The 14,444-nt window shown below is 35.5% G+C and overlaps 1 protein-coding gene and 1 long non-coding RNA gene across 4 annotated transcripts; both read left to right on the top strand.

Moving 5' to 3' along the window:
- The first annotated feature begins 1,334 nt into the window (after nucleotides 1-1,334).
- LOC147397719 (3beta-hydroxysteroid-dehydrogenase/decarboxylase) lies at nucleotides 1,335-10,079 on the top strand. 3 transcript variants are annotated; one of them, XM_086449606.1, is made up of 13 exons: nucleotides 1,335-1,490; nucleotides 1,771-2,021; nucleotides 2,294-2,383; nucleotides 2,477-2,610; nucleotides 3,357-3,527; nucleotides 4,943-5,068; nucleotides 6,067-6,146; nucleotides 6,461-6,659; nucleotides 7,199-7,304; nucleotides 7,470-7,644; nucleotides 8,125-8,281; nucleotides 9,210-9,276; nucleotides 9,638-10,079. In XM_086449606.1, the coding sequence occupies exons 2-13, from the start codon at nucleotides 1,790-1,792 to the stop codon at nucleotides 9,772-9,774; spliced, it is 1,674 nt and encodes a 557-aa protein (XP_086305732.1). In that variant the 5' UTR covers nucleotides 1,335-1,490; nucleotides 1,771-1,789; the 3' UTR covers nucleotides 9,775-10,079. The 3 variants fall into 3 exon arrangements, with proteins under 3 accessions (XP_086305732.1, XP_086305734.1, XP_086305733.1); XM_086449607.1 differs by lacking the exon at nucleotides 1,335-1,490 and adding an exon at nucleotides 1,597-1,670; XM_086449608.1 differs by lacking the exons at nucleotides 8,125-8,281; nucleotides 9,210-9,276; nucleotides 9,638-10,079 and adding an exon at nucleotides 7,765-8,109.
- Nucleotides 10,080-11,143: 1,064 nt separating this feature from the next.
- Nucleotides 11,144-13,284, top strand: LOC147397718 (uncharacterized). The gene is made up of 3 exons (XR_015180777.1): nucleotides 11,144-11,322; nucleotides 11,551-12,299; nucleotides 12,529-13,284. It is a non-coding gene; the product is annotated as an uncharacterized LOC147397718 (long non-coding RNA).
- Nucleotides 13,285-14,444: the final 1,160 nt, after the last annotated feature.

The raw sequence follows: 14,444 nt of genomic DNA, 5'->3' as shown, positions 1-14,444 counted from the left end.
TTACCCCCCTGTGTTTTCCAATGGATGATGATTTTCCCCTCCTTGATTTTCTATGATAAACTAATGAAAACTGACCTAAATGCTCTAGTCTTCAACTTGTAACTAAAAGGATGATTTAGACACACCTCTGAATGCCTTAGTGAATATTAGAGATATCCCTTATGTTTTCAAACCTATGACATGCCATAGACTAAGGGAAAATGACCTAAACATCCTCATCTCCACCTTCTAGCAAAAAACCCTTGATTTCTTCTCAAAACCAATCATCTTTGACATCTATGGTAAATTATTTTTAATCTATTCAATTTCGTCTTCAATTCATTATCTTCAATCCCACTTTAATTTTTTCAAAAAACCTTGATTTTTTTGTACCAAATTTTTTGTCATCTTCTACTTGTCTAGAATGCCATCTTGTTCGTAAGGCATGAAGGATAAAGTTGGTACAATGTAAAGGTCGAAGAGTATAGTAAAAAATTTTAAATTTTAGTAATAACACCCCCACCTCGGCAAAATTGCGATACAACATTTACCTCATGCAAGATGCAAAATTAGGTTTTTGATCTTTTAAGAAGAAAAATCAAGGTTTCTAACTGAAAGTTGAAGATGAGAGCATTTCTATTAGGGAAAACCAAGGTCAACAAGGGGCTAATCAACGATGGATTGAAGACAAGGTTAAATAAATATAAAGCAATTTACCATTGAGGTTGAAAAGCTTGAAGATTACTCTTTGGCTGCTAAAGATGAGGGCATGTAATTCTTTTTTATTAGTCCACAACAAAGATAGAGGTCAAGGGGGCATTTCGTTTGTTCGAGAACATAGAAGGTGTCTCAAATATCCACCATTTGCACTTACAAGTTAAAACAAGTCGGATATGAGTGTGTCAATATTCATATCCCAATCGAATTTATTGATTCATGTGGGCCAGAATTCATATCCGGATCCGAATCTGACTCGGATCATATTAACTAGTAAAAGTATATTCAGATTCAAATCTAATCGAATTTATTGATTCGTGTGAGTCAGAATAATGTCAAACCATTACTCGGGTCAAAGGATATCAACTCATATCCGAACCATGTTTTAATTCTGATTTATTTGACGAAATCAATCCCGCTAAATTTGGATTTGCATCACTCGGATACCGGATAAAATTCATACCATTTTAAGCCCTATTTGCACATTCCCCTTAATAAACTGAAAATGAGCGTGCTCATAGAGAGACGACTCGCATTTGAGACGAGTTACAGTGAATCTTATCTTCTGGGAGAAGACACTGTAACCGAAGATCTCTTTCTGAGGCTATAGACCAAGATGACTCGTCTCATCCAAGCGAGTTTTAAAACCATGCCCTCACTCGACGTCTTTCATAGTTAATTACCAAAATCAACCAACCGAAACCACACCCTGTTGAGCTATCGCTCTCTCTCTCTCAGCCTCAGATCCAGTACTGGTGAACAAGTAGCAGAAACAAGCCAAAGAAAAGCAAAAGGTTAACCTCTTTCCTTCTTTCTTCCTCTTAATTGATTTTTCGCTTTTTAATATAAATTTATTTGAGATTCGATTAAAAGTTGGAATCTTAGAGATTTACATTTTTCGCAGAAAATTTCAGTAGTGTTTGGTTTATCTGAAAATTTCGACTTTGTTTGAATAAAATTTTACGACAAATCGAGTATTACATGGAATCTGGATTGCAAGAATTTTTTTTTTTTGTTGAACTCGGCGTTTTTATGAAATCTAACCACCAGTTTTGCTGTGATACGGTTTTACAGAGAGGAAAAAAGGTTGAAAATGGCGGAAGAAAATAGATGTTGTGTTGTGACCGGAGGAAGGGGTTTTGCAGCACGGCATTTAGTGGAGATGCTCATTCGGTCTCGTAATTGGACTGTTCGAATTGCTGATTTGGGACCCAGCATTAAGCTTGAACCCTATGAAGATGAAGGAATACTTGGAGAAGCTCTTCGGTTGGGCAATGCTCAATACGTATCCGTGGATCTTCGAGACAAGGCTCAAACTATTACAGGTATCAATTCTCACAAATAACCATCATCACACTTGTGTTTTATTGTTCATTTATATATGTGATTCAGATTATTGGTGGATAGTATACTAGACTGATTTAAAATTGTCAGAATTTGTGGACTTTTCAAGATTGAGTTGGGTGATATAGATGAGAATATGCTGGTGTGTGTTTAGTTATTCACACAACGATGCTCATTAACTCTAATGAAATTCACTTCTTTAGTTACGTACGATACGTAGTAGTGTTCTTAGGCAAATGTTTTCCTTGTGCAGCATGCGAAGGGGCTGAGGTTGTGTTCCACATGGCTGCTCCTGATTCATCTATTAACAATCACCAGCTCCACCATTCAGTCAACGTAGAAGGTAAGTCAGTGTGTCTGTGAATCACTTAGAAAGAATGAGTTATTTGGTTCTTTTGAGGTTTATTTTCTGTTCTACTTCACTGTGATTTTGCAGGAACTAAGAATGTTATTGATGCTTGTGTGGATGGCAAAGTAAAGAGACTTATTTATACTAGTTCTCCCAGCGTGGTCTTTGATGGGGTCCATGGAATAACTAACGGGGATGAATCAATGCCATATCCATCTAAGGTGGAATCTAAGTTATTGCTTGAGTTTATCCATATATGTAATTTTATTTCTAGATATTTTCTCCAACTGTTCTTATTTATGCATCATAAAATTATCTCCTTTTATAAGGAATGTTTTTATTGTTGTACATGCCCTTTTTTTTTTCTCCTGATATTTTCTATCTTAAATGATGGGTCCATTCTAGGGGTCTTCTTAGGCCAAAAAAAATTGTGTTGAATGGCTTTGATCATCAAATTTAGTTGAATTAATCCCAAGGACATCTGTTAGGTCGAGTTAGTTGAACAGTGGTTCTTGCCTTAGTCACTGTGAATGAATATAATATGTATGGTATGGGCAGGGAGGATGGCTTCCTCCTTTTCTCACATCCTGAGGGAAGATCTTTTTATTCCATGTATTTTATTTTTTCTAAATGCCATCATCTTAATATTAGTTTTGACTCCATATTCTTTTCCTTGTTTATGTTTATAATGAAAGAGAAAGGAAAATTGAATAATGTAATATTGATTATAAAAATAATTTTATTAGTTTTTCTGTGTTTTCTCTGAGCCACTTACTTAAAGAGGAACTGTTTAAAACCAGTGAACATTTTCATCTCATTGGACAGTTTATATAATGCTTTGTTCAACAATGGTCTCAAGTCTTCGAAAGTGGCAAAAAGATTACAAGAAAGAGAAGAAACTGCCTTAAGTTTCAGCCTTATTTTCCATCGCTGAGTTTGGCTCTTTTTCTTTTCAACTATTTTTCAGCATAATGATTCTTATTCAGCAACAAAATCTGAGGGAGAAGCATTGGTGCTAAAGTCAAATGGTAGAAATGGACTTCTGACATGCTGTATACGCCCTAGTAGTATTTTTGGTCCTGGAGATAGGCTTTTAGTTCCATCTTTAGTGACTGCTGCGAGGGCTGGAAAGTCTAAGGTATGAATGCATTTTAAATGTTTATGTATAATTTTTCCATATTAAATGTTGGTTCCGGCTTTGAAGTTGCCAACTTGGTAACTCGGTAAAGTATGTGAGTGGTAATACCACAGATCTGGGATGACCCAACGTCACCTGTATACCTACTAAAAGAAAGTGTTGGTTCCTACTCAAAAAAATTATATTGGTTGTCAGTTTTGATTGCTCATTTGTGTAAACTAAATCCCTAGTCCATAATCAAATACAATTATATATATATATATATATATATATACACATAAAACTTTTATTCTTCTATCACACTTTCTGTCCAGTAGGAGTGTAGGACATGATCATGCAGCTAGCAATGCAAGAAATAGATTGAAGGGACTTGACTAATGGACAGGACTGTGTAAGCTAACTTGTTGAGAGTGACTATTATCTAGAAATTTGCCGCAGAAATGTTGGATTATTAGATAGTTTGTGGACCATTAACCAATATGTTTTTGCCCATCAAAATGAAGGAATAGACTCAATAGACAAATGGTTACAATTATTCAATGTGTTTGATGTTTATCTAGGAGATTCCCAAGGGATGGTCACCAAAGTCTCCGACTTATTGAAAAAGTTGCGATTAAATCGTGACTTTTTCTTCACCAATTTAATTGAGACTTTTTAATAAAACACAACTTTTACGAACTTCACGATTAAATCACGAACTTTGCAATTAAATCAGTGAAAATGAAATATGATATTCATGCACTAGTAAGAGAATTACCTTGATGAAGATGGCGGTGACCATTTTACCAATAAAACATAAGATAATAATGATGTAAATGAGAACAACATTGAATTTGATGTTTTTGACTAGTTGAAGAATCCTAACTCGGGCTTATGATTGGTATCTTTTTTATATCTTGAACAATATAAATCTAGACTAGATTGTGGACATGTGGTTACTTGTTGTGCATGCATGGATGAAATCAATATGGGGTTTGGTATTGATTGCTATAGTTCAGTATAGTATTTAATGATATAACATGAGAATATCATTTAGTAGGAACAATTACACAATCATTACCCTAACTTGATTTTTTCCCGGTTTTTTTTTTTTTTTTCAATTTTTTCCCAATGTTACCAAATTTTTCGATTTTTTCCACTTGCTGACTTACTCCCGAACTCCGACTTGGAGACTATGTCCCAAGGTGGATTCCATCAAATGGTGGATCCTTGATTATTCCGTTTGTAAATATTAATTTCAAGAAACAATAATCAGTCTATAGCTTCACCCTAGATTTTTATCTCCCCATCTTTAAGTCCTTTGTCCTTGTTTAGCTTCTATAATGTTACTTTATATACCTTGTGTGGTCAATGCATGCTTCCTTTCTTCTATCAAACCTATGGTTAACTTCTTTTACTGTTGCAATTTTCATCAGTTCATTATTGGTGACGGCAACAACATGTATGATTTCACATATGTTGAAAATGTTGCTCACGCGCATATATGTGCTGAGCGAGCTCTGGCCAATGAAGAGGATGTTGCCAAGAGAGCTGCAGGGCAGGTATTTATTTCTATTGCAGCTGAATTGTATCAAATCTAGAAGAACTCTTGACTCATTTTGATCGGGTTCCAATTCTCCACTCCTATTTTATTGAAGTTGTAAGATTTCCATTGGATGTACAAAGAAAAGGTCACATGTGGCATGCATGCAGGGATTGGGACTCACTATTTCATGGGGTCCCACTTATTATATTTAAACTTTGCGAAATTATCTAGATATGAAGATTCAGTCACTGTCAATTGCCTGGCTCTTTTCTTTAACTTTCGTGTTGTCTCTATGTGTTCATGCCTGTGTTTATGTCATATGCTATAGGTTTGGTAGGATCCATGGAATGGTGGCTTCCTCATCTTACACATTCATCAAATGTACCACCAGGCCTTCCATAGACTATTCTTTGGTCAAGCTAATGTGTACCATAGATATATATTACTCTGACTCGAATGCCTGCACTTTCATACTTGGCCATTTAAAAGAGGATTAAATGTTTACAATTATCTTCATTACTTACTTAGGCAATTTTTAGAATGTTGAAAAAGTTATCTTGCTATTAAAACAGCAAGAGAAGAAAAATAATCTAAAGCTATATAAGATTTTAGGCATTAAAATTGGAGGATTCACAGATCTGAGCTCAAAACCTGTCTTCACCCCACCTCCTTTCCCCACCCCAAAAATAAATGAAGGAAAAAAACATACCAATTAGATTGAAATTCCTGACATGGACAGAGGGGACCATACACCTACTTACCATTTCTATATTGTCTGCAACATGGAGACAGAGTCCTAAAATTACCCGTATCCAATGAACATATGACATTGGCAAATCAAGATGGTGTATATGTGTGACTTAGATTAGATTTTCCTTCTCAATGGCACTATTGAGCTTTTTATGGAGTATGATAAGTCAAATGAAGTAAAGCAATGACCATTTCCAGGTTCTTTTCCATGTTTCCAGACATTGTCTATGTTGGAAAACTTTGTATAACATGATGTTTGTGCAGGCCTACTTTATCACCAATATGGAACCGATAAAGTTTTGGGAGTTTGTGTCACTTATTCTTGAAGGTCTTGGCTATGAAAGGTACCATTAGTTTTATGAAAGGTACCATTAGTTTTTTTTACTTTTCTTTTCCTTGAATGTTTTTGTTTCTCTCTTTTTAAGTGAAGGCTCAATTGACTTGTGGTGCTTGTAAAAGTTCTTGTCTATGAAATTCATTTTTCTTTTCCATCCTAGATATGAAATTTACCTTCTATCACTGTGCAACATAATACTATTTTTTTTTCTTTTTCTCTGTTTCTTCTCTTATTTTTCCAAAACTTAAGAATGAAAGAGGATAGTGTAGTTAAGAAGTACTACCTGTCAATCATTTGTGTCTGATTCTTACCAGTTTGCAGGCCAAGAATCAAGATCCCTGCCCCTGTTATGATGCCGATTGCACATGTGGTGGAGTGGACATACAGGATGTTAGCCCCATACGGGATGCGTGTTCCCCAGCTGACACCATCGAGAATTAGACTCCTCTCAATCACCAGAACTTTTAATTGTTCAAAAGCCAAGGACCGGCTTGGCTATGCACCTATTGTCTCACTTCAGGTTCGCTATTCTAAAGTCTAATTGCTAGGTTATTGTGGTGTTTGGCGAACACAAATATATATGCATTAAGGGTTTTTACAAAGGGGAAACAATTGTGCCAGTGAGCCTCTCCATGGATGGTGGACCCTGCCTTGAAATTCACCATTGTTTGCACATGCCCATTGATCTGGATCTCCAATTTATGGAGCACCTCCTGGATGGACTACAACTCAAGAATCGTACTGATCAGAGAATTCCAACTCTGCAATGGATTGCTTTCTTTGGTATATTCTGTAAAATCTGTTCGATTTCCGGTTATAAAGTTCACTACAGATGAATTGAAATGTTTGATCGATGCAATTTCGGGTTATGTGCCTTAAAAGATCCACATGTCAGTTGGATGATCCTGATCAATGAGCATATTCATCGATTGCTACATAGGGGCAAGGTCTGATCATCAATGGTGTGGTCAAGTTCTCTGTGAATGTTGTGTACTTCTTTGATGGTCAGTGTCTAATGCTAGTGTGATTTCAAACTACTTGCACTTACAAAAAATGCAGGAGAGTATAAAGAGGACGATTGAGTCATACTCACACTTGCGAGCTGAGAATCAACCTAGAAGACAAGGGCCATCGAAGGCTTCCATATATCTTGGGAGAGGAAATGGTATGAATACATGATGGGAGTTTATTAAGAAATTAAGAGAACATACCGACAATAAATCAGTAAAAAGCCCAAAGCATGAGAAGATCTGTAGAGAAAGCCAGTCTTAACATACTTCCATTCATTTATATGTATTGATGCAGCACTCATATTCCTGTTGTTTTGCAGTTGCTGACACACTTCTCTGGAAAGATAAAAAGCAGACACTCACCACGGTGTTTGTTTTGATTGCTTTTTATTATTACTTTATCGCATCTGGCTATACTATCGTCACTGCTGTTTCAAAGCTTCTCTTGTTGGCGACTTTCTTTTTGTTTGTGCATGGCATTCTACCTGCAAAAATGTATGGCTGTCTTCTTTTACTTCTTGATTCAGTACCAAACTTTGATTTCTTATTTAGTCATTAATAATTGATTAAGAGTAGGCCATCCTATTGATCCAAATGGTCAAATCCCTTTTCCAGTTCATGGATTCATTATACAGCCCACTAGATCAGATGATCCAAACCAACCAGTGGGTTGCATTCTTCCAGAGAATCAAAAAGTTTATCATGAATATTGGTTGGTTAAGCATCATCCAATCTACACATATTATCGGCCATAGGTAAATCCTAGAACTTGTCCATCAAATGTACATTCTGGATCATGGTTGGATGGGACAAAGAGGGACGCATGGGCTTTCAAAAAACGAAGAGCATTCCAAGTACTACCTCATGATTAACAATAAAATTTCGGCTTAAACCCATAGCTCAATTGGTTGACATAATGCAATGCAACTTTGACATAAAGAAAACGACTAAGAATAAAATTCTCTGTTCATGCAGATTGGGTTACACAATTGAGAAAATACCTGCAACCAATTTCCACTTTCCGGAAGAGATGGGTCATCAAGTTGCTTTGTCACTGGGATCAACATGGAATTCTGCAGTTAGAGTTCTAAAATCTCTTTGCAAGGGGAAGGACTGGTCACTCTTCTTCAAGGCATGTAATTTTAATTTTTTTTTATCTTCTGTAATTATATCTCATATGCTTCCTGCTCTATTGGGTGTTTTCATTAGTATTAGACACTGTATGTAAGCTTAGAAAAAAAAAATTCCTTGGGAAAAATTCCTTAAAATATTCCCTATAAAGAGTATTTTTTAATGAAAGAAGAGTTTATTGAGAACAAAAAAAGGCTTCAATAGAAAGAAAAGGTGAGAGGGGATCTCACTCCCCATAAAATAAAATAAAAATTGAAACGGGCATACTACAAAAATACAATGATAAAGATAGATGGACATCATCTAGCTCCTCTTAAAGAATAACCCTTCAAAGTGATTGCACCTGATTTTTTGAAATTTATTTTTTGGTTATTGTTAATAGGACGAAATTTTCAATACCGAACCTTGATTTTCATTCATGTAAATAGAAAGAGGGATGTGTGTCTCAGCTGAACATGGAAGAAATGCGGATTCGGAACACAAATGTGGAGATGCAAGTTTTCTAAAAATCCCCCTACATCTTATTATTTTATAAATTGTAAAACATATGTAATTGTGGTGTATGCATCATAATATATGTCGAAGGCTATTTTGGTGTCTATTTCATATTTTTGTTTAGTCTATAAATGGAAATATTTCAATTAGTGTGGAATTTTTTTTTACACTTTTTACAGAAAATGTTGTGAAAATAACAGTAAAATTGAGGAAATTCTAGTTGAGGATGTAGAAACTGGTGAAAAAATTATTAAATCATTCGTAAAACTTGTCAAATATATATATACAAACAACCATAGGGAGTGTCAGAATAAAGATCAACAATGTTCCACTACACATTGGTGCAAGTACTTGGGCCTGACAATTAAAAACAACTACATTTTATATGGAAATGAGAATAATAATGTCACTTTATTACCAATGATTTAAAACAGGTGGTCATCTCCTTATTGATTCTCAGCTTTCTTGGAGCGATGCCGATTCAAAGCATATTTGTTATAGGTTCGAATCTGATCTCATTTCTACCTTTACTTCTCTTTCGGGCGAGTAAGATATAGCATTGCCAGGACCTTCTATTTTATGGGTCCCACCCAGATCATCTAGTTGAAAAATTCCTATATACGGATCTTTTGATTCATCAGAATGTTATGGCTAATTGTCCAATAAAAATTCTACGAACGTGTGTCTGTTATAATGATACAGGCCAAAGATCTCTTTGGTAGGACCCATTAAATGATCTATTCCAATCATATAGCTGAGGGAGGAATGATGGCTTGCACATCTAGTTAATCACCCTATGCCCTCTCAGTTATTAGGTTTTGTTTGAGCTAATAAGAGACCGTGTTCTTAAAAATTATTGCAGGTATGCCCATCGCTTTCATAGCTTTCTCTGTGTATGAAAACAAGGAAGAAGAAATTGATCATCTGATCCATGAAGCTCTTTCTTTTGGATGGAAACTGAAGTCTGATATTTCAAGGAAATTCTTGACCTCAAAGTGAACTAATTCCACATAAAGCATTTTGCACAGCTTTGTGATAATTTAAAATGTGGTTATTGAAGAGTAGAAATATTATTCTTGAAACTTTCTGAACAAAGTGTCATTTTTTTGTGTTTATGGTGGTGTTTGATTTACTCAATCCTTATGGTTATTGGATTGCTTTGCTCAATTTTCAATGAGATTAAAGTTGTGTAATGCTGTATAAATTGGATGGGCACATCACAGGTATGCCATGAGCATCAAGTGATACGTTCCCAGAATCTATTGTACAAACGATTTGGCTTCTTATTTGTTCCAATTCTGGTATTTAGGTCCAAATTTGAGATAATTGGTTCTGGTAGTTGTTGGGAGTTAGGTATTTGTTTTATTGTGGCCAAACAATAAATTAGAAAAGAGTTTTAATTAGAGTCGTGATTTTATGTGGCCCCCCTCCGACATATGTTCTCTGATGTGGCGTGGGTTAGAACCATAGATTTTTCCTCTGGATACATTATTGTACATCCTCATAAATATGTGCAGTTGTGTATCCTGAGAAAAAATCCTGCCTACGGGGCGTACGAAAATCAAGATAATTTATCACTGTTCTTTCCAGCTTGGAATTGATTAAAAGGTATTTGTGCCCTTTATGTTACTGGAGTGACTTTAAAATTCACATCAATTCACACTCTGCTGATGTGGAGGTTCGCACGGAATCGATGTGAATTTTAAACAGTTTGGAGCCAAGTACAGCACAAACTCGTTTCGTGGGGTGATTTAAGAATTTAGGGACATGCCCCCTCATGTTTTTCCCAAACCCAAAGTGGAGATATCCCTCTTGACCTTGGTTGGTGTACAACTAAGTAAAACGACTTAAATGCCCTCATCTTCAAATTAAACGAAAACTCTTAATTTTAAAAAGAAAATCCTTAATTTTACAACTAAGTAAAACGACTTAACCAAGCTCTTCAGCTTGGTTAACTATTTCTGACCTTTAACTCTTTCAAAAATTCTATTTTGTTCTTCAGATTTGAGAGGTCTGGTTTTGGAAAAAATATATATATATATGTTTTTGTTTAGGGTTGAAGATGAGGGCATGTAGGTCATATTTCATTACCTTCTCAGACAAGATTCAAGACCGAGAATGGTTCTGTTAACGTATGTGCCGTTAAGATATATTAAATACACTTAAAAATATTTCTAAAATGACACAATTTTCCTACCAAAAAGTAGCGTCAAATGTCTTATTTAAGAAACTTTTCCTACCAAAAATAACCTCAAATTAACGTGTCCTTGAGGCACACTAAAATTAATAAAACCCAATATTCTGTTTCAGCTTTTATCTCAAATTTAACATAGAAACAAAATCTATCTTATTGGTACTTGGTAAAAATTGCCTGCAAATGAACTAAAACCCTAGGGAACAAGAATTGATCTCTAAGAAATTCTATATTTTGGTTTGAAAATAAAGGAAAAAAAAATGGCGATAACTGTTGTGGGAGAATTGCTTGATCTAAAAGCTTTGTTGTCTACTGAGAATAGGGATTTCCTCTTGCGCAACAATGTTGATCAGGTCTTATAAACAAAACTGTGTTTTATCCTCTTTTTTTTTCTCTCTTTTCTGAATAAATAACTTGCAATTAAATAAATTATTGGGTTATTTTTAAATATTATAGCTGAAAAACTATATGTGCTGATGCTGTAGAAGTTAATATCTCATTGCTGACATGATACTTCACTTCTAAAAAGCAATGGCTCTTTGTTTGATCAAACAGTCTTATATCCTATAGTTTTTTATTAGGTCTCACTCTCTGAGCTTGAAGGAAAGATGGTGGGCTTGTATTTCTCCTACAGTTTGTGAAGAAGGTGTCGCTAATTTACTCAGGTTCTCGCAGAAATGTATACAAATAGTCTTATATCATATAGCTTTCTATTAGGTCTCACTCTCTGAGCTTGAAGGAAAGATGGTGGGCTTGTATTTCTCCTACAGTTTGTCAAGAAGGTGTCGCTAATTTACTCAGATTCTCGCAGAAATGTATAGAAATAGTCTTATATCATATAGCTTTCTATTAGGTCTCACTCTCTGAGCTTGAAGGAAAGATGGTAGGCTTGTATTTCTCCTACAGGTTGTCGAGAAGGTGTCCCCAATTTACTCAGGTTCTCACAGAAATGTATACAATATTGAAGGAGAGGAGAAAGTTTCGAGTTGGTTTCATTCTCATTCTGAGAAGACCAACGTGATTTCAATCAAATTTTTCAGAGCATGCCATGGCTCGCTGTACCCTTTGGGGACAACAATACCTATGACAAGGTAGCTATGGACTTCAATATCACTCGTTTACCCACATTGTTTATAATCGATCCACAAGGAAAAATTTTACACTCCAATGTGATATTATTGAAGAATTTGCCGTCGATGCCTATCCTTTTTTACCGGAGAAGCTTGCAAGATTTGAAGAGATGGTGAAAGCAATTATCGAAACTCAAAGTTTGGAGTCACTCTTGATTTCTAGAGAACTAGATTTCGTGGTGGGAAAAGATGAAACCAAGGTATGATTATGTGGACATGTCGTACTCATATCAGACACTTTTTTGTTAGTGTTAATGTCATTGATGTATTCTAGTCATATCTAAGCGGTGCCCACTTGATATGATAACAGATATTATTGATTTAATCATCATCGTCACCATTGAACAAATGATGTTCTTCCATTCAATTCTGCCTAAATTCATATGTTATTGAATTATTATGATGTAATATTGGTGCATCTTGAATCAGGTACCTGTGTCTGAGCTCATGGAGAAGACTATCCTTCTCTACTTCTCAAGGAAAGAATGTCCCGCTCATCATGAATTTTCACCAAAGTTGGCTGAGGCATACCACAAGATCAAAGCCAAGTATGATGATTTCGAAGTGATCAACAAGAAGAATTCAATGAATACTATTCAAGCATGCCATGGTTGGCAATTCCCTATGGTGATAAAAGGGAGAATTTCTTGTGCCGTCTCTATGTGCCTTATTTGCCTTGTATCATAGCGATCAGTCCAACGGGCCAAATCCTAACCAAGGAAGCAGTAGAGCTCATAAATTATTTGGGTTCTAATGCATTTCCCTTTGACGATGAGTGTTTCAAGGAGATGGAGACTTGCTTTCTTGAGAAGGCAAAGGGGTTAGCGGAGAAACTGAGGCATGAGAACCATGTCGAGCATGAGCTTTTACGCTCTAGGCTAAGTAAATACATATGTGATGGGTGCAAAGATTTGGGAGATGGATGGGCTTTTTATTGTGAGCAGTGTGATTTTTGTCTTCATCTTGAGTGTGCCTCAGAGGAAAATAAAAAGAATGATGAGCATGGTAATGAAGAAGCCTGCAAGGATGGATTGAAATGTAATGGGGAAGCTTGTTATAGAATTTAGGAGTTACTAATCTATATTGTTGATCCTTGATCTTGAAAGGCGTCCAATTGCTGCACCACTAGCATTGCACAAGAGAAAAACTCTTGAACTACTTTACTTATTCTTAGTTCATTTTTATCTTTACTGGTCTTATTAATATTTTTCTTTCTAAAATGACTAAATTATCTAAATGAACATTATTAAGTGGACATTTTGATCACTTTTATTTTGCAAAAATAAAATTGCCCCATAAATTTGCAATGTTTGCCGAATGGATCACCTGTATCAGGATATTTGTAAGGTAGGATTCTAATAACCAAATAGAAAACCCAAATGCACTTGCAAACAGCTTGTGTGTTGAAGCAACTCCAAAGGAGATACCATTACCCATATTCATTTATGGGTTATCAAGTGCTTATGGGTATTCATTGGATATGCACTCCAACCGTGCTATCCAAAAATTGCTATCTATAAATATTCTAATATTCTTTTTTAATAACTCAGATTTAAATTGGTCTAAAATTACAATATTTTCAACTAATTGTCTGAATTTTTTTCCCTAAAAAAAATGGGTAACCTGAGAGGAGTACCTATTTTTCAGTATTAAAAATGCCAAGACCCACTTCTGCAGTGGGATGGGTCCTGCATTGATAGGTCCTGCGTTGATGTTGCTCTTAGTTATGAGAAAGTACACATTTAAGATTAACTAACTGACAATAATGGGGGAAGAGTTTTGAACCTGAACACGGAGAAATTGATGAAATAATGACCATCTTGTCTGCAGTTCCTAAATCCTTTTCTTGCTTACACTTGGCTGAGGGGGTGGCTTGACCATAGATGTCCAACTGTTTGGCCACCTCATTGTCTCCCGTTATCGGAATTTTCAGCTTGACATCCTCCGCCACAATGGCAAATGGAAAGCATAATCCTTCACTTATTCTCAGACTTAGAACAACTCCAATGAAGCCCTTAAAAAACAGACACTAAAAGGTACTATATAGACACCTTTACTACCACTAACAAATAAACCCCCCTTGAGCTCCATAGTGCTTGTTACATTTTGAATCAAATGTTTTTATTTTTTTATTTTTTTATTTTTTATTTTTTTATTTTTTTATTTTTTATTTTTGAATATCGATTGAATTGGAAAATAGAGGTGAAGGATCCATGGTGGGATGCCAACGTGACCAACTAAAGTGCTAATCACAATTAACAAGTTCTCTAAAGTCTGAAAGACTAAAGGACAAGTGTGACGAACCCATTAGGGTAATAAAGCCAATTAACATTGGTGGGTCTAAC

Source organism: Akebia trifoliata, chromosome 8 (genome assembly GCF_017979445.1).
Source record: "Akebia trifoliata isolate Shusen 1 chromosome 8, ASM1797944v1, whole genome shotgun sequence".
Taxonomy (NCBI): Eukaryota; Viridiplantae; Streptophyta; class Magnoliopsida; order Ranunculales; family Lardizabalaceae; genus Akebia; species Akebia trifoliata.
This window is presented reverse-complemented; position numbering and strand designations above follow the sequence as displayed.